The 17,338-nt window shown below is 60.6% G+C and overlaps 10 protein-coding genes across 10 annotated transcripts; 6 read left to right on the plus strand and 4 right to left on the minus strand.

The window, feature by feature from the left end:
* Positions 1 to 29: 29 nt before the first annotated feature.
* SPRG_03586 (hypothetical protein) lies at positions 30 to 4,290 on the plus strand (the record flags this gene model as incomplete). The annotated part of the gene is made up of 16 exons (XM_012342165.1): positions 30 to 183; positions 230 to 972; positions 1,016 to 1,138; positions 1,162 to 1,338; positions 1,383 to 1,686; positions 1,747 to 1,760; positions 1,806 to 2,093; positions 2,135 to 2,350; positions 2,399 to 2,623; positions 2,674 to 2,804; positions 2,852 to 3,083; positions 3,129 to 3,248; positions 3,295 to 3,395; positions 3,439 to 3,802; positions 3,848 to 4,018; positions 4,059 to 4,290. 16 exons carry the CDS (start codon positions 30 to 32, stop codon positions 4,254 to 4,256), a joined length of 3,561 nt encoding a protein of 1,186 aa, XP_012197555.1. The 3' UTR covers positions 4,257 to 4,290.
* On the minus strand, positions 4,247 to 6,098 carry SPRG_03587 (hypothetical protein). Its single transcript, XM_012342166.1, has 2 exons — positions 5,756 to 6,098; positions 4,247 to 5,709 (listed from the first exon to the last, which is right to left on the minus strand). The coding sequence occupies exons 1-2, from the start codon at positions 6,053 to 6,055 to the stop codon at positions 4,315 to 4,317; spliced, it is 1,695 nt and encodes a 564-aa protein (XP_012197556.1). The 5' UTR covers positions 6,056 to 6,098; the 3' UTR covers positions 4,247 to 4,314.
* Positions 6,099 to 6,660: 562 nt separating this feature from the next.
* On the minus strand, positions 6,661 to 9,034 carry SPRG_03588 (hypothetical protein; the record flags this gene model as incomplete). Its single annotated transcript, XM_012342167.1, has 16 exons — positions 8,998 to 9,034; positions 8,895 to 8,945; positions 8,784 to 8,848; positions 8,634 to 8,736; positions 8,451 to 8,586; positions 8,293 to 8,402; positions 8,174 to 8,246; positions 7,887 to 8,128; positions 7,756 to 7,839; positions 7,483 to 7,703; positions 7,381 to 7,432; positions 7,226 to 7,333; positions 7,109 to 7,174; positions 6,907 to 7,058; positions 6,766 to 6,862; positions 6,661 to 6,711 (listed from the first exon to the last, which is right to left on the minus strand). The coding sequence occupies exons 1-16, from the start codon at positions 9,022 to 9,024 to the stop codon at positions 6,661 to 6,663; spliced, it is 1,638 nt and encodes a 545-aa protein (XP_012197557.1). The 5' UTR covers positions 9,025 to 9,034.
* A 464-nt stretch (positions 9,035 to 9,498) lies between these two features.
* SPRG_03589 (hypothetical protein) lies at positions 9,499 to 10,090 on the plus strand (the record flags this gene model as incomplete). Its single annotated transcript, XM_012342168.1, has 2 exons — positions 9,499 to 9,877; positions 9,930 to 10,090. Exons 1-2 carry the CDS (start codon positions 9,520 to 9,522, stop codon positions 10,088 to 10,090), a joined length of 519 nt encoding a protein of 172 aa, XP_012197558.1. The 5' UTR covers positions 9,499 to 9,519.
* Positions 10,091 to 10,352: 262 nt separating this feature from the next.
* Positions 10,353 to 10,967, plus strand: SPRG_03590 (hypothetical protein; the record flags this gene model as incomplete). Its single annotated transcript, XM_012342169.1, has 3 exons — positions 10,353 to 10,642; positions 10,690 to 10,776; positions 10,819 to 10,967. The coding sequence occupies 3 exons, from the start codon at positions 10,353 to 10,355 to the stop codon at positions 10,892 to 10,894; spliced, it is 453 nt and encodes a 150-aa protein (XP_012197559.1). The 3' UTR covers positions 10,895 to 10,967.
* A 333-nt stretch (positions 10,968 to 11,300) lies between these two features.
* On the minus strand, positions 11,301 to 13,306 carry SPRG_03591 (hypothetical protein; the record flags this gene model as incomplete). Its single annotated transcript, XM_012342170.1, has 4 exons — positions 11,301 to 11,867; positions 11,921 to 12,697; positions 12,745 to 12,900; positions 12,947 to 13,306. The coding sequence occupies 4 exons, from the start codon at positions 13,304 to 13,306 to the stop codon at positions 11,301 to 11,303; spliced, it is 1,860 nt and encodes a 619-aa protein (XP_012197560.1).
* Positions 13,307 to 13,702: 396 nt separating this feature from the next.
* On the minus strand, positions 13,703 to 14,113 carry SPRG_03592 (hypothetical protein; the record flags this gene model as incomplete). The annotated part of the gene is made up of 4 exons (XM_012342171.1): positions 14,079 to 14,113; positions 13,977 to 14,037; positions 13,805 to 13,932; positions 13,703 to 13,759 (listed from the first exon to the last, which is right to left on the minus strand). Exons 1-4 carry the CDS (start codon positions 14,079 to 14,081, stop codon positions 13,703 to 13,705), a joined length of 249 nt encoding a protein of 82 aa, XP_012197561.1. The 5' UTR covers positions 14,082 to 14,113.
* Positions 14,114 to 14,586: 473 nt separating this feature from the next.
* SPRG_03593 (hypothetical protein) lies at positions 14,587 to 15,236 on the plus strand (the record flags this gene model as incomplete). The annotated part of the gene is made up of 5 exons (XM_012342172.1): positions 14,587 to 14,694; positions 14,738 to 14,825; positions 14,874 to 14,976; positions 15,024 to 15,113; positions 15,158 to 15,236. The coding sequence occupies exons 1-5, from the start codon at positions 14,638 to 14,640 to the stop codon at positions 15,234 to 15,236; spliced, it is 417 nt and encodes a 138-aa protein (XP_012197562.1). The 5' UTR covers positions 14,587 to 14,637.
* Positions 15,237 to 15,866: 630 nt separating this feature from the next.
* SPRG_03594 (hypothetical protein) lies at positions 15,867 to 16,376 on the plus strand (the record flags this gene model as incomplete). Its single annotated transcript, XM_012342173.1, has 2 exons — positions 15,867 to 16,158; positions 16,204 to 16,376. The coding sequence occupies 2 exons, from the start codon at positions 15,867 to 15,869 to the stop codon at positions 16,374 to 16,376; spliced, it is 465 nt and encodes a 154-aa protein (XP_012197563.1).
* Positions 16,377 to 16,747: 371 nt separating this feature from the next.
* SPRG_22122 (hypothetical protein) lies at positions 16,748 to 17,318 on the plus strand (the record flags this gene model as incomplete). Its single annotated transcript, XM_012342392.1, has 1 exon — positions 16,748 to 17,318. A coding segment is annotated over one exon (571 nt), but the record flags the coding sequence as incomplete, so codon positions are not given.
* Positions 17,319 to 17,338: the final 20 nt, after the last annotated feature.

The following is a 17,338-nucleotide window of genomic DNA, read 5'->3' on the forward strand; positions in this document are numbered from 1 at the left end:
GCAAGATCGCAACACGAAGGCGACAGAGGATGGGCAACACCGAGAGCTGCCGGGGCCTTGCGTCCGAGCTCGACCGGCTCGAGAGCACGCTGTCGGTGCTCGCGGCGACCAACCCCGTGGGCATCCGGCCGCTTCGATCGCACCAAGTCCACGTCCACGGCGCCGTCCTCGACTGCTCTTTAGGCACGTCTTGGCATCACTGACGTAAAAGGCGACACTGTGCGAGTAGATGTGCGCGTCACCATTGGCCCCGTCGTTGGCGTCGTAGGCCCCAACAAGGCGCGCATTCTACTCGAGGTCAACACGGCCACGACCATCACGTGCCATCTCACGCGCCAAGAGCGGTGGACGGGCCAGTTCCTCGAGGTGCCCTCGGCCCGCGTGGCGGTCGCCGCACCCGCCGGCGCGCCCGTGGTCTTTGTCTTGACGCAGCTGCTGCCCGATACGACCTACTACTACGCGTTTAGCGGCTTGTGCACAGACGACGCGCGGACATGCCACGGAACGTTCCATACGCTCGCCGTCGACGACACGTCGCCATTGCAAATCGCCGTTGTGAGCGGCCAGGACGCCTTTGCGGCGGGCGAGAGCGATCTCTGGCAGCAGCTCGCCGCGCGCGTCCAGCAACGAGTCGTCGCGTCATCGCCCGAGACGACACTTCCTGTACAGTATGTGCTGCACCTCGGTGGCCAAATCGCGCTCCAGCGAACCTTTGAGCAAGGCTACGTGCTCTTGACGCGCCACGCGCAGTCGCTTTCAACGACGCTGCCGAGCACGAGGACGTGGGAGACTATGGAAGCCAAGGTCGTCGAGCTCTTCCGCGACGCGTACCGGTTCCAGTGGCGCCTCCCATTCGTTCGGGACGTCCTCGCGCACGCGTCCAACGTCATGATGTGGGGCGACTGCGACGTCTACGCCAACTTTGCGCACGCTAGTGTCTTCCAAATGGACCACGAACGACCCACGCTCCACGTACGTACGCTCCACTGTCGACCGCACGCCTCGAATCGAGTAGATGCAAGTCATGCGCATCCTCCTGCGCTCGGCGCGCCGGGTGTTCCACGAGTACCAGCGGCAGCTCTGGGACGACGACTTTGCCGCCTTCTCGGCCGAGATGGCAAGTGCCACACCTAAGATTGTTTGTGCAACGCGGCGCGGTAGGCGAGGCGCATTGCACTGGCCGAGGGCGGGTTTCGATCGACGCACGAAGTCGCCCAGCGGCAGCTGGAGCTCGCCGAACTTGAGCAGACGATGGCCGTCTCGAAGCGCCGGATGGAGTTTGCCGCCACCAAGATGTACGAGCAGCGTGTCTCGGTGCTCCGCGCCGAGCTCGATGCGGTACGTATATGTCGGATGCTCGTTGTCCATCTTGCCGGGCGTAGCTTCAGTTGCAAGCGGTGGCGGCGCGCGACGAGCTTCTCGTGGTCGACCGAGGCGAAGAGTTTTGTCTCTGGACCGAGCGCCACATTGCCTTTCTCTTTTTGGACATGCGCGGCAGCCACTTGGCCCCAGGCGGCGTCCCGACACCCGACAACCCGGTGTGGAGCCCCGCCCAGTGGGACTTTGTCATGAAGGTCCTCGCCGAGCCGCGAACGCGGGTCCTTGTCGTCTGCAGCGAGCTGCCCATTGCCGACGCGAATAGCGAGAGCGTCCAGGCTCTGCTTGCATCCGAGCCAACGTCGTCGTGTGCGTCCTGGTGACCTCGCCGGCCGCAGGACCAGCACCGGCTCTTGTCGTTGCTTGCAGACTGGAAAGTTGAGGTAGTCTCCGCAGCGACAGCATCGGCCGCATCATGATCTCGGTAGCGGCCCAACCGACTCGTCGTGCTCTTGTCTGGAGCGAGTGCGACGCGCTGGCCGATCGCGTCGGTGGTGACGGACGTGACGATGCGCGCGTCGATGCCGCAGTACGTGGTCGGACCCATGACGATGGCGCCGTCGACGACGACGCTACCGGCCCTTTCCGCGGCACTCGGCGACCGGTTCGTTGTGACGCACACCATTGAGCGCCCGCTCGAGACCAACTTTGCTTTGTGCCAGCTCACGGCGTCGGCGGATCGTGACCCGACGTTGCACGTGACGCGGCATCGTCAGGTAGCACCACGTTTGCTGGCGTCGAATGAAGCAAGGCGTAGATGGCGTCGACGGCGCGCGTGCTCGTGGGGCCCATTGTCGGGCTCGTCGATGCGTTCTCAAGCGTCATCCTTCTCGAGGTCGATCGCGATGCGTCGGTGACATGCCTGGTCACAAACGTCGTCACGGGCGCGACCCAGCGGCTGCTGCAGAAGCTTCCGGCGCGGCGGCCAAAGAGCTTTCACTTTACGCAGCTCGCGCCGCAGCAACACTATAGCGTGCGAGACAACTCTGCTCTACGAAGTGTGTGAAGCAACCGCTCGTAGGTCACGTTTCTCGGGATCGCCGAGCCATCGACGCTCTGCCACTTTGCCACGCCGGCCGAGCGCCCGTCGCGGTTTGACTTGGCCCTTGTGAGCCACGACCGCTTGCGCTCGTTCCCATTGACGCCCGACACGTCCATGCTGCCGCCGACGCTCTGGAGCAGCCTCGAGGCGTCGCTCGCCGAGCCGTTCAGCGCCCTCACGCTCGTCTTGCACCTCGGCGGCCAGGTGCACGAGAGAGATCTGACAATACAGAGTCTCGGATGATCAACGCGTAGATTTATCCGCGCGAGCATGCGTGCGTCGATGCGGCGCGCGCGATGCTGCACCCCGTCGCCGCCGACACCGACCTCGTCGACGAGCAGCTGCGCAATGTCTACCGTCACCACTGGACGCTGCCGACGACGCGGTATCGTTGCGATGACAGCGTCGGGTTGAGAGGAATGTGCTACGCAGGAATGCACTGGCCCTCGGCGCGCACCTCATGGTGCCAAGTGAAGTCGACGTGCTCGAGCTGCCCGAGGGTATCGCACGGCCCGATCGGCCAGCGGACACTGCGGCGCTATCGGTGCGCTTGAAAGCGATCGCATCCGAGTACCAGCTCCAGCTCTGGCCAGCCTCGAGTGTCAAACCCTACCCCTTCTGCCATGCCTGGGGCCCCTTTGGCCTCTTTGTGTGGCCCAAAACGGTACCGTAGGATTCCTGTTCGAACGATGTGCGAGCGCACGCCTAGTCGATCGACGTGCGCTGGTCGGCGCTGGCTGCTTTTCTGGCGCAGCCGTCGCTGACGACGCTTGTCGTGGCCTGCGACCAGCCATTGGTCGACGACTCGGTCGAGGACCTCCGTGAAAAGGTACTCGTACGCTGCATCCTATTCGGAAGCCTGAGCGTATTTGTAGGCCAAAACGCGTCCGTATGGCGCCACGTTCCCGGGACACGCCGACGACCTCCTTCGGCTGCTCGACGTCCTTTCCCAGTGGCATCGCAAGGACGACGCCAAGTACGAATGCGATACCGTCGTTACGCAGTCGACGTGTGTTTAGACAGGTGGTGTTTGTGTGTGGCCACGAACACTTTGGCTTTGACACAGTCTTGCAAGACGCAGTTGCGCGCCATTTCTGCGTGCGCCAGTTTGTCGTCGGGTCGCTCAGCACCCATTCGACGATCGAGCAGCGCATGGCGTATCTCTCGAATGGCTCCATCGGCACCACGATGACCTTTGCGCATAACTTTGACGCGTCGTATCTGGGTCCGCATTTCGGCCACCTGACGCTGCGACCGACGGAGCTCGAGGCATACGAAGTCGTAACACTTGCTGGCGACGAGAGCAGCCTCGGCGGTAGCTACTCACGCACGCCCGCTGCGAGCTGGTACCTTTTACCGCAGCTGCCCGCGTGGCTGCCGACGGTAAGCCGCATGATTGTGTATTGTCGGCTCATGACCGCGGGTTAGGTCACGCCCCTCGAACCAAGAAGCTCCAACGCGAAGCTCGACGCGCTGTTGAGTGCGAAAGCAGCGGACGTTGTCGCTTCGTACACCATGTGCCATGTGCCGACGCAGTGCCGCAAGAGCCGATTTGCAGTCGCGCAGGCGCTCTTGCCTGGCGTGGAGCGGTTTTACGAGGTTGGTTTCTTTCAATGTATCAATCTATCACGTGGACTAGTGTGGCGGCCTCGACCTTCGCGTGCTCGTTCCTCCTCCGACGCTGTTTACGATCACACGGATTTGCGCCACCGAGTGCAAGATCGATGCGCTGGGCTATGCTGTCGACGTCGATCTCTACTGCACGATCCTCGCCAAGGCCTTCCGCGCCAGCCTTTCCCCTGAGCCTGCGACCCTCTCGTCGTCAAGTGGACTGTAGCATCGAGGTTGGATTAAAGTTGATACATTGATATGTACATACATGCATGGGCACGCGGCTACTTGTCGGCCGGCAGCGACAGAAAGAGCGACCCCACGACAAAGGCGTCAAGCGCACTGTCCCACTTGAACTGCACTTGGAGGATGCCGTGGCCGTCGTCGAGCGAGCCCGCCTGCCGCCAGCATGCCGACGGCACCTCGGTTGGCGTTTCCAGACCGATGTCGGCGCAATGCAGTTGCACTTTCGCGCCTGTTGCAAGCTCGATCGTGGCGTCGACGACGGCGTGCAACGGCACCGCCGTGCCATTCGTCGGCGCCTGCTCCACGTTGAAGCGAAAGTACGGTCCGTGCGTCGTCTCGACACGTGTCTCGGAGCTCGCGTCGACGGTCGCGTCCATGTGCACGTCGTCATGCGCTCCGAGTTCGACGATCTTGATGGACGGATTCGTCTTGACGACGAGTGCGATCGTTGCCCGTCGTGGCTTGTCCCGCAGCGTCGGCGTCGTCATCGCGGGTGGCAGCACCTCGACCGCTTGTGGCTTCTTTGTCGCGTCGATCTTGTCGTCGAGGAGGTCGTCGAGACCGTCCATGTTGTACACGTCGGCCAAGTACGCCATGTCATCCTGTCGGCTCAACTGGCGACACGCGGCGAGGAAGTGCGCTGCTATCTCTTCGTGCCGACCTTTGTACGCCCGCTGGAGCTGTGCGCGAAGTATCGGGACAGCCTCGAGGACGAGCCGCGTCTGGCTCATCACCTGCGATGACGACGGCAGGTTGACGATCGCGAGCTCGTCCAGAAACCGCTGGACGTCGGTGAGCAGCGGGAGCTGGTCCACGAGCACATCGTTGAGATACTTGCGCACGCGGAGGAGCTGCGACTTGCGAAACGATGTGAGCTGGTACTGGTCGCGCGAGACTTTGGAGCACGTGAGGAAGTAGACTCCGAGCCACGGCTGCGCCTCGGTCGTCGTGAGCGCGAGCAAGTCGGCGGCGGGCACGACGACCCACTTTTGGTCGTGGAACTTTTTCCAGCGACCCTCGCCGTCCTTGTATGTCCACGGCGGATTCTCAATGAGCGCCACGAGCGACAGGAGCACGTCGTGCTTGTCGAGCAGGCGCGTCAGCAGCGTCAAAGACAGCACGTGCACGCGCTCGCAAAAGTACCGAAGGATCGTGACGCATTGCACTGCGATGCGAAAGCCGAGCTCGAGGCGCTGCCGCGTCAGCTCGGCGGCGCGCGACGCGCTGCTGAGCTCGGCGACGACCGCTGCGCCCGCCTTGTGGAACGTGGTCTGCGTCTTGAAGACGTCGCGCGGCGTCGAGAGAATCCACGTCACCTTGCGCATGACGTAGTCGAGCACCTCGACGAGGCTGTCGTCGTCGAGGGCTTCAAAGACGTGTTCGTGGAAGAAGGCGACTTCGAGGAGGTTGCACACGACGGCCTCGTGGTACAGCTATCATCATCGCATGAGATACAGAGGGCCGGCGAGCGATGCGAACGAGAAAGTAGGTGCGCAGCGACGTGGCGTCCGAGACATCGCTGGCGGCGACGTGCGGGAAGACGTCATCGGCCCAGAGCTCGGTCGTGAGGAGATTCCGCACGAGCACATCGAGTTTCTTGAACGTCAAAAGCGCTTCAACGACAAAGTTGTCGGCCTTTTGCTTGGCGCTCTGGTGCGCCTGCAGGTTGAGCTTCTCGACGTCGCCGTGGTAGCGCATCCAGTCGCTAGCGCCCATCGCGTCGAGCTCGAGAACGCGCAGTTGCTCGACCATGGCCTCGGCCTCGTGCGGCAGCACCATGTACGCAGGGCCGTCGACGCTACGCCCACATATAAGCTTCGATCGAATCGTGTTCTCGCACCTCATGCGGAGGATGGCAGCAATTGACAAGTGAAAAAAAGATGGACCTTTCGAGCTTCGAAAGATCGCGCCCGGAAAGGCCACCGACGGACAATGGCACACGGGGCCGACTGCCTGTATGGCGTAGAGACCTCGAGGTACTCATTCTAGACGACGCCCGCCATGGCGTTCACGTCGTACAGAGACCCATTGCCTCGGCGACCCGATCGCAGTGCGGGCGCGCGCACGGCAATGCATCCCACCAACCCACGAAGCAGCGGTGTCGGTGCAAGGCCGACGCTATCGATTTACGCGAGCGAAATTGACGCCTCGCTGCACCGTCTGAGCGCTCTCTGCGGAATCGGTGCGAACGAGCGTCGCACGCCACGTCGCATGTCGGTGCTGCGCCGCTACATCGAGGCGCGGTGCGTGCGAGCGCAGATGATATGAACGCGTATGTACTATTTACACTAGGCAAGTCGAGAGCACAGCGACGGCAGCGTCGTTTGAGCACTGGCACCACGGGCGCAAGGCCGACACGACGCATGCGCTCGTGCGTCAACTGCTCATGCCGTCGTAAAGTCAAAGTGCAAGGTTACGACGTAGCGGATACGCACCTAGTGGCAAAGAAAGATCAATGTATCAAGTCCAGAGTGCCACGTCGTGCGTACTTGCTCGGTGCGGTAGACGACGTATTCGTTGTAGAGGAGCGAGCCGTCGGCGTCCGTGGGTTCGAGCTCACCCTTGGGCATTCGCACGCCATTATCGCTAGGACGTCGGTCAAGCGAGTGCAGCCAGCATGCGTCGTATACTACGTGATGTGGGTCTCGGTGGCCGGCGTCATGCGGCCAATGCCAAAGACCGAGTCGCACCCGAGGCGCTCGACCTTGTCGTAGCTGAACTCTTCCGCTTCGAGCACGTCATGGGTCTTCCCGAGCGCCACTTCGGCGAGCATAAGCACACCCTACGAGGCCGTGAGCCATCGACCCGCCATCGCTTTGTGATGTTGTGGACCTTGGTTTGCGTCGCGGTTGCCCAGCAATAGTTGGCCGACTTGGACGCCACGTCGGCAAAGTACACCTACACCGACGTGCTCAAATGCGATACGACGACACGACGTTTAGACCCTACCCCTTTTCCAAACATGTAGCCCGTCGACGGCGCCTCGGGCGGCGCAATGCGCAGGCCCTTGGTCAGAATGCTCGCAATGTTGGCGAGGCGCGAGCCATGCCAGAGAAGCTAGGGCGGTGTCTCGCCCACGCGATGCGACAACGACGACGACGCACCTGGTGGTTGCCAACGGCGTCAAAGAGGGCCGTGTGTGACATCTCGGCCTCGCTACGCAGGACGACGCTGAGGACGACGCGGAAGCGAAAGGCACGGCGTACCGTTGGACGCGGTGGATGGCGTCGACTCGGAGCGCGTACTGGCGGTGCGTTGGCGCGTGCGTGAGCGCAATGTACTCGGCAATGCGCTTGAACTCGTCGCAAGATGCGTCGACTTCTTCCATTTCCGTGTGCAGCGATGCGTAGTGGGCGTCAACGGGGTTCATATCGACGACGGCCTTGTCTCGGATCATTCTCTGCGTAATCTCCACGTCCGAGAGCACCTAATTCATAGTACAATAATGACAACATTAACACAAAAAAGGGTGTCCATACTTCAAGGAGGTCCAGTTTGAGCTTGAGCTCCCAGATCGAGTCGATCACGGGCGGCAAGTGCATCCCAAAGTCGTGCGGCACGAGCTAGACAACACAACGTGTCGATGGCGGCATCGGAGACGGTGTCTTACTGTGTAAAACTCGCTCGAAAGCGATTTCAGCTGCGCCTTGCACTTGGTGAGCTGCGTGCGCAGCTTCGTCGGCAGTGCCTTCTTGCGCGTTGACCGACGGCGCGTCGAGCGCGTCACCTCCTCTGCGTCGTCGTCGTTCTCGGTCGGCTTTTCGGCTTCGAGACTGGCCATGTCTTGCAGCACCCCCGAGATGCGGTCGAGAATCGCGTAGCCCTTGTCGATTTGGTGCTTGGAGAGCTTACCTATCAGTGCGAGGTTCTACAGACTTCCATACTACCGGTACCCACCCAATGGCATGCGTTTGAGATCCAAGTGCATCTCGGCCATCTCTTGCGCGATCAAGTCGACGTCGCAGATCATCTACACGCCTCGCGTCGCCTCCACAATCGATGCCAACCATTTCAACCTTGACAAAGGCTTGGACCGACGGCGGTAGTCGCGAGGGTGGCACGTCGACAACCGGCGCCGTCGTCGTCGTCGGTGCGTTGTCGGTGTCGTCGCCGGTGTAGTCCAGTTCTAGCTGCCATTGATACGCGCCATTGACATCCTACTAATTGTACGCACCGATGAGCGTGTACTTGTGGGGCACGGGCTCGAACGCTGCCGAATGGAGCGGCCACGCGTTCTCCGTCTTGAGCTCAAACTTGGCGGTGAAGAGCGCTTTGGCCGCGTCCACCGTCATGGGGCCCATGAGCTTGCGCTACGCCAATGGCTTCCGATGACGTCGTCGATGCGCAAGGGTCGCACCTGCGGCGTCTTGGCGCCGATGCGGCCCCACTTGAAGAAGACATGCGCTTCGTGCACCGCCGTATCGCGCAGAATGATTTGGATGGCGTAAAACTTGTTGTGTCTAGATATGCTCGTCAGCGACAACCTATCGAATGGAATCGGCAGTACCCTTTGACGCCAAACGAGACGTCGGTGAGCGTGAGCATGACCGACCACACCGTGCCATCGGCCTCCTATGCCGAGCGATAGAACGGCCAGTGTGCGAAGACGAGCGAGTACCTGCAGCACCGTGCCCGACTCGGCCATCTTGGAGAGAGGATCGACGACCGCCTATGCCGTTCCTGCTGAGCTACGATGCACCGACCATGCATGCCTCTCCGACCTTGCCCTTGACGATGACACGGCTCATGCTGCCTGTCATGATGTAATTTTGGCGCTTGGTGTGCCACGACTTCGGACTTCGAAGACCAACACTCACGAGACTTCGATCTTCACTGCTTCGACTGACAATAATCTCGCGCCTTGTTGGCGTAAGCTGTCGCCCTGCGTCCATGCGTCCATACTGCTAGCCACTTGTCGTCGTTAACGTCTATTGAAACACGGCAGCAACCAGTAGGCATGTCTTTTCCCGGGCGTAAAGCCAAGGAACATACGCACCGAGTACATGGCTTGCGAGGGAGAGCTTCTCACCTGGGTAGACAGACACATACTGATCGTCCAGCAATGTGGAATGGGCAGCGATGCGTGCTACGTTGTTGCAGTGGTCGTTGGCTTCACAGCAGCTCACGCTGGAGGGCAAGATCGCAATGCTGGGCGGCTCCGATTGGCTGAAATAGAATCAATTCTCTTTGCCGGTATGGTGTGACACGTAATACAATTCGCAGTCAAAGCAAACTTGGCGTCCATGTCCTTGGTCCCGTCCGCGCCGCCGCCGCCGCCGCCCGACGAGACAGCGCTCGTCGTCGCCTCGTCCAAGAGGGAGGAGCTCGACGAGGAAGAGTCGCCTGTTGACCTCATGCAGCTGCCGTCGATCCCGATGCAAAAGTCGCTGCTGCTATTGACCAACTTTTGCACCAACACGGTCCGCTTCCTCAACCACTTCTCCAACCTCTGCGAAGAGCGGCTGACGACCGTCGCCACGAACCTTACGCGCCTCGAGATCTCGCTCGCGATCCTCGAGGCGAAGCTCAACAGCATTCCGGACCTGCCGACGACCGTCACCATCTCGGCGGCCGATATTCCTGACGACCTGCCCACGCCCGGTCTCGCTGCGCCCTTTTGACAGCTGTCGCTCATCCTCTTGATATTACGTAGCCAACGCGCCAGTGCCGCCGCCGCCACCGCCCGCGCCACCCGCCGACGGACCGGGCGCGCCGCCGCCGCCACCGCCGCCCATGCCCATGTCGGCCGACGCTGGGGCGCCGCCACCACCGCCGGCAGACGTCGAGGAGAGGAGTTTTTGTCTTCTCTACTAAAAGCTGCGCGACGAATCCGCTTCTACTTCCAAGTGGGAAGGCCCCTTGGCCCACGAGGATGGTATCCCATGCACGTGTGTAGATACTTTTCGATGCAGCGCATGGGGCTTCCAGAGGGCGCTATCGTGCACAAGATGAAGATGGACGGCGTGGATCCTAGCATTCTCAGGTACGCGCGCCGTACGAATGAATTGACGCGTACGAAACTACGCTAGCATGGACCCCAAGGGCCGTCGCCCATTCGGCCACGAGCCTTGTTCCCATGGACCCACCGTCGACCGAAATGACGTTGGCGCTGGTGCCGCCGCCGCCGATGGATGACGGCCATGACCATGACCAGCCCCCGCCAGCATCTCTCTTCCTCGCCTCGGAGCCTCCGATGGGCATGCCGCCGCCACCCCCCGCAGCAGCGTTCCCCCCACCGCCGCCCCCGTTCGAAAGTGGCCCGCCGCCACCGCCGCCTGGCATGGCACCCCCGAGTGCGCCTTCGACGCAGGCTGCCGACGCAGCACCTGGCGTCATGAAGCTTAAGGACGACCCGATGTTCTCCAAGTACGCCTTTCTGCCTCGTCCTATTATCCACAATCCGCTCTTTGTAGGTACTTTACAATGATGAAGCTGGGCATGCCCGAAGGCGCGATCCGCCAAAAGATGGCGCTCGACAGCATCACGCTCGACCTATTTGCGTACGCACCTTTGTCCTTTCGATATCACAACGGTGGTTGTAGGCTCGACCCGGAAGGACCGTCGCCCAACCCGCCCGCGACTGCAGCGGCCGACGACGACGGCGACGACGACTTTTAATCTGCAGACATACACATGCCGGACGGCGTCTCCACTATGTTGATCGCATGCGTTCTCGCGCTGCAGTGGCAAGGGTTAATGCAAAGCGTGATATGCAGTGTTGGACCGATCGAACGAGGGATAGGGTAGGGCTCGGGTGCGTCGCCACGTACACCTGCACGTTGGACAACCAAGCGTCCAGGAAGGTGCACGTCATGGTTGGTCTTGCCGATGCGCTTGGCCGACGACGAGTTCCTCGATCGTAGTGTCTGCACGAGGGTGACCGTTGCATCTCGCCCGACGCCCTCGACGACGGTAGATTTGCAGTAGAAATATCGCAAAAGGGTCTTCTTATATAGCTTCCGGCAAGGTCTAATAACTAATCACGACAGAGAACGGGACAACACGAAACACGAAGCAGTGTCGACTAGGACGGGTTCCTTGCAAACATGTCGGCCGAGATGCGCTTCATCTTTGTAATGTGGCGGGCTTTGGCTTGGGACATGTTGACGATGAAGTCGTCGCCGAGGATCGTGTCAAAAAACATCGCGTTGGCCTTGCGCTTGACGTCGTCGTCGGCCGCCACCTTGTTGGCGCCGCGCTTGAGCTTGAGCGTCTTCAAGACGTTGTCCAAAAGCCCGTCGCCGCCAAGACCCGCGCTCGACGTTTGGGTGGTTTGCGGTCCATCCGACTTCATGAGCTTGGTCATCTTGTGCATGTTGATGGTGGTCTGCTGGCGCGAGTCGGCAATCTTCTTGAGCGCAATGTGGAACTGCGGAAAGCTGTGGAGAATCGCATTGAAGTCGTCTTTTCGGATCATCTCGAGCTCGCAGAAGAGCGTCGCGCGCACGTTGGCCGAGCGCGGCTCGTTGTTGAGGAGCGCGATTTCGCCAAAGTACGAGCCCGCGCCGAGCACGCCGAGCTGCACCTTGCTGTTCTTGACCGAAATGTCCACTTCGACAAACCCCGAGTTGATAAAGTAAAATTCGTCCCCCTAACCCAAATTTCGTGAATCGATGACTTTTTTCGGAAGGGCTCGAAAGCGACCTGCTCGCCGGCGCGGATGACGAGGTCGTGTGGCATGGCCACGACGCTCTCCATGCACTGAACGATCGCGATCGCGCCGCCCGGCGACAGCGCTTTGAAGAGCGGGACCTTGTTGATAAAGTCGCGGTGCAGCGACAAGGTGAGCTGGAGCTTGAGGCGGTCGGGGAGGTCCACAAAGAGCTGGTTCTGCTTGTCGCTGGGGCGAACGGTCCACACATAGTCGTAGTAGTGCCGGATCTTGTCCTGGAGCGGCAGCGGCACCTTCTTGAAGCGCAGATAGTCGTTGATCGAGTCTAAATGCTCCTTGCGAGCCACTTCCGTCTTGTCGAGGTTGGCCAGCAAGTTGGCGGCCGAGCCAATGATACTCGCGTTGATGCCAATACCAATGAGCAGCATGACGCTGGTGAAGATGCGCTCGATCGTGGTGACGGGCGCGAGATCGTTGGCGGTGGTGACCATGATGGCAAAGTAGAAGGCGCCGACGTAGCGATCGCTGAGCGAGTCGTTGAAAGCGAACGGCGGCTTCCACGTTCGATCGCTGATCCCTTCGTACGTTACGAGCCAGTAGTAGGCGCACGCCATGAGGTGTTGCGAGAGAATGAAGATGAGCGCGAGCTTGAGCATACGCAGCACGGCCGGGTTCATTTTGCGCGAGACGTACGCGGTCATGGACGCGAAGAGCGGCGACTTGGAGAGGTGGAACACACGAAAGAGCTTGAGGATGCGCAGAAATTTGAGCGATTGTATTTTGGGCCCTTGCTCTGGAAAGTACGAAATCTACAGCGCCGCGTGAGCGTGTCACGTCATGCGATCATGCTACAGACAGGGTAGCTGCTCGCGGCGTCGGCGAGAAACCACCCGTACAAGTAGTGCTTCTGGATCATCTTGACGTCGTTGATCTCTTCGCGCGTCGCCGAGTCCACGTACGACGTCCGAAAGGTCATGAGCACCTCGAGAATGAAGAGCGTATCGACCACATACTACGACGATTGGTGGTGTCGCAAGGTACATGGATGTGCATTGCACCTGCAGGTCGTCGAGAACGGTGTAGCCGTCTTTGAGCTCGAACGCGACTTGGACCGGCGTGACGATGACAACGTACATGGTCATGACAGCGACAAGCACGTCCCACCAGCGTTTCCACGTGGAGTTCATCGATATGACGTAGACGTGCTGGCGCTTCTGCACCATCTTGGCGATCTGGTCGGCCGACATGCCGTTGAGCTCTTGCTCGAGCATGTCGGCGACGTGGTTCGTGTCCTTTGTGGTGCGTTTGGCACCGTCGACCGTCGTTGTCGGCGCGTCAAAGATGCCTCGGAGGCGGTCCGGCGCCTCCTTCCCGGGGTCCTCACCGCCGGCTTGGCGCGCCGGCTGCGCTTCGACCATCGTAGTACGAGATCGGTTTTGCGACTGCCGGTTTCAGCCGCCTTTCGCCTATTTCCAGATGCACTGTCTCCCTTGTTTTTAACTGTTCGTGCACTCGACGGCGCAGAAGACTCCTTTTCGAGCATTTAGGACCGCGACTTGGTCATTCTACTCCCTGATGCTACCAAACTACCTACTAGTACTGCCTACTGCCGACACGGCGCTGCGTTGAGGAACGCGTACGTCGTCTCTCTCGATATATTTCTCTGCCTGCACGTCAAGGAAGGATGATGCTCGATGGATTCTTGACTCGAAGGATGTAGTAGAACACTTGGTCGTCGGCGGACTCACATTATGGTCGACAGCTCCGTCGTGTATAAGGGAATACATTCTGAGGTCGTGTACGACGAGCAGAAGCTACGCAAGACGACTTGCTTCGTAGCTCGTCGAGGACTGCAGGGTCCGCAATTCGTCCTGGGTGAGGGATGATGTCCCATTTCCATTGTGTGGCAAATGCACCTCGAGCACTTGGATAGCGAGGACTTGCAGCTCGTTGCGCCGTCGCTCTATTGCGTACTTGGACTCGATGCGCTGCATCTTCTCCGACGACAAGCGGAGTTCGGACGCGCACGTGGCCAGCGTGTTGTCTAGTACATCCGTGTTAAGGAAACCCGTGGATTTCCCATCGTACCCAGCTGGGCGCAGCGAGCGGCCATGATCGCATTGGTGTCTTCGAGGGCTTGGAGGCGCTCCTACCTTGCTGATGCGCTTTGATCGCAAAAGGAGCGTGTACCATGGTCTGCTCGTGACGCGGCAGACACGGACAGCTTCTCGGACAGAGCGAATCTGCTGGCTTGTCAGAAGTCTGCGGTGCGATTGCTCGAGGCAGCTCAGGTACTAGTACTGGCTCACGTAGCTCGGTTGGTCGTACAGCGAGCTTGCGTTGCAGCAGTCGCCGCAGCTCGACTCTACACCACCGCGACTGATAAGCTTGGATGATTCTGATGGGTTCTCGTACTTGGCCGCTGCGACATCATCCTGAAGGTCCGCAGCGAGGCCGCGCCACGAGCCGCTCGAACGTCGCGCCATCTATCTCGTTCGAACAATAGAGAGCGTCCATAGAACATTTAGCTCCTACTATCGGTTGACGCAGCGACCTCCACGGTGGTCGAGCTCATGTCCTCGGCTGATTTGTGCACCGCCGGCTCGCGGTTTGTAGCCCACGCCAGTAAAGCTACCGACGCCAGTGCCCAGGCGACGGACGGTCGCAGTGGTCGCGACGGGGCGGCCGTTTCGAGTACCGACCAATCGCAACGACGCTTGGATACGGCATCGTATCCAGTACGTGGCAGATGCTCAAGAAGCCCAAGCTACGGCCGTCCTGCGACGACGCTGTGTGCAACCTCTCGGTACGTCCTTGACGCTATAGCGTGCGCTAAGCATCTTCTGCAGCACCGCGATCTGACGACCGAGGCGTGCGAGCGCGCACTCGGAGGGTTTCGCGCGGCGCGACGCCTCGACCTTTCCCGCAACCAGCTGAGTACAACAGCAATTACATCAATCGCACCAAGCATCGAGGGTACTCTAGCTGCGCTGCCCCACAAGACGCTCGAGAGCCACCTCGTGGAGCTTCACGTCGGCTTCAACTGCCTCCGCGATATCCAAGCGGTCGCCGGTCTTGCGCATTTGCAGTAGTGCCTCTACGGTATTTCTACGCTGGCTTGACAATCGCTTATAGGGTCCTCGACCTGAGCTACAACAAGCTCGACCACGTCGACGTCTTGGTCTACTGCTCGGCGCTCCAGACGCTCAAACTCCAAGGCAACCGGTACGGCGCCCGCGCATGGGCCTGCACGGAGTTGGCGCGTGTAGGCTCACCAACTCGCGGGGCATCGACGGTCTCAAGCAGCTCCACGACCTCGACCTCTCGGACAACATCATCGAAGCGTAGGCATCGATCGTCGCATGCTTCGGAGACGTGACGTCCGTAGACCGGATGCGATCCGCGGTCTCTCGCTCAACGTGGCACTGCGCACGCTCGCCTTGGAGGTGTGCGAGGGGTCTTTTTTAGATGACAATATTGTGCACAGGGCAACCCCGTCGCGACGCTCCGAGACTACCGCGTCTTTGTGCTCGACTTGGTACACACGGCTCCTCAAGCATAACGATCTCTATTCGGCGCTCTAGCTACCGTCCGTGGCGATGCTCGACGGCAAGAGGTGGGCTGACCGTCGCAGGAGCACGATGTGTAGTACGCTGCGTGTAGACAGAGCTGTCAGCAGCTCACCCGCGGCGTCTCCAAGGAGCGTACGACCTACGGTATAGGCTCCTTCTGCGTGGATCGCGAAGTGAGCTCTTATTGTATTAGCCCACCTGTACGACTCGAAGAAAACGTTCAAGTGCATGCAGCCGTCGAGTCGAGGCGCACCGACAACGTTGGCGAGATCGGTGGCGCCACCTCGACTACTGCCACGTCCCCGCCTCGTCGGACATTGCATCTCCGGATATCGCTGACCAGGGTGCGATGCCGTAGATACCGATCCCCACGGACGAGGACGACGTCGACGACTTGCAGCACGAAATGGCCAAGCCGCGAGCGTACGTCGCGGCGCGGATCCCGCCCCAGCAACAAACGCAAGCAGCGCTTAAGTCGGCGCACGCGAGCAAGCTGAAAGCGACGCTCCAGAAGCCCACGACGACGGAGAGCACCACGTACGTCAGCCTCTTTGACCGTCTCGCGGTCGCCAACGGCGTACCGGACCGGGAAGCGCGCCGACCGCCCAGTTCGCCGAAAGCCAAGCGGCTTGAGAAACCCGTGGCGCGGGCGAAGCGCAAGAATGTCATTTCGCCCGCCAAGGACAAGCTTCACACACGTACGCCTGCTATGTATGTCTCGTCGCGGCCTATCGAATGCGTAGCAGCGCCCGTCGTGCTCGCGCGGCGGCAGCTTCACTTTGAGCCGACGCCACGTCGTCATGAGGCGCCACCCGAGGCGCTCAACCCGTCGCAGATGCGGGTGCTCGATGTCATCCAAGGACTGATTGCGCACAAGCGACAGACGATCGCTGCGCTCGAAAGTTCGCAGAGCTGATCGCAAAGCTAATAGTAGCGTCCGAAGAGGTGTAAGCGTCCAACACAGACCTTGGATGCGAGAGTCGGTCAGCGTGGTATCAGTAGTATCAGTAGAGTCGTCGACGCGCAGAAGAGATGGCGCTGGTCACGTGCCAGTCGTCGGCGCCTGGCTCTCATCGAACTGCCATCTGCACTTGGATCGATGCTGGTGGCACGGAACGTTGGCGTGCGGTATTGTATGACGTTGTTTTTGTATGTGCTTTTTGTTTTTTCAATAAAAATAAGGACCTCGTGACACACATGGATTGAAGCCCAATGAGATGGCTCGGCAGAGGCCACCTCGACTGTACACTTTTGGTTTGCTGCGTGGTAGTAAATCACGAGATTGACATGCGCCCCTCGGCATGTATCGCGGCCGTCGCCTTCGCGGCAGCCGTCGCGAATGCCCAGATCTCTACTGCGCCAACACCCTTGGACAACAATAGCAGCAGCACGCCCGCACCCGTGGTCGACGCCAACACGACGGCACCGTTGTTCACGCCAGCGCCGATCGATGGCGTGACAAGCACGCCCGTGCCGGTGCTGACGAACGCGACAGAAGCCCCGTCGACAGCACCGACACCGATTGCGTCGCCGCCAAGCCCAGCGCCGAGTGTGACGACAACGCCATTGGGTCCGACGGAAGCACCCGTGACGTTGCTGCCCACACCCAGCGCCACCAACGCGACAACGACAGACGCGCCAACGCCCACGACAGCTAACCCGCTACCGAGTGACCAGACCACCGTGCCGGCGCCGACAACGGACAGCCCACCACCAAGCCCAACGTCCAGCAACCCGACGCCGTCGCCTGCCACGTCGCCTGCCCCGTCGCCCACGACGGCTAGCCCAACGCCGAGCGACGCAACACCAGTGCCGTCGCCGAGCAACCCCACGTCTGCACCGTCTTCATCGAGTCCGAGTCCGTCATCAAGTGCTTCG

The sequence above is a fragment of the Saprolegnia parasitica genome, assembly GCF_000151545.1.
Source record: "Saprolegnia parasitica CBS 223.65 unplaced genomic scaffold supercont2.9, whole genome shotgun sequence".
Lineage (NCBI taxonomy): Eukaryota > Oomycota > Saprolegniomycetes > Saprolegniales > Saprolegniaceae > Saprolegnia > Saprolegnia parasitica.

Excerpts from the sequence above, each read along its gene's own strand:
- SPRG_03587 (XM_012342166.1), bottom strand. The coding sequence starts at position 6,055 with ATGGTGCTGCCGCACGAGGCCGAGGCCATGGTCGAGCAACTGCGCGTT. Across the intron at positions 5,710-5,755 it reads CGCTGCGCACCTACTTTCTC|CTGTACCACGAGGCCGTCGT; the intron begins GTTCGCATCGCT and ends CGATGATGATAG.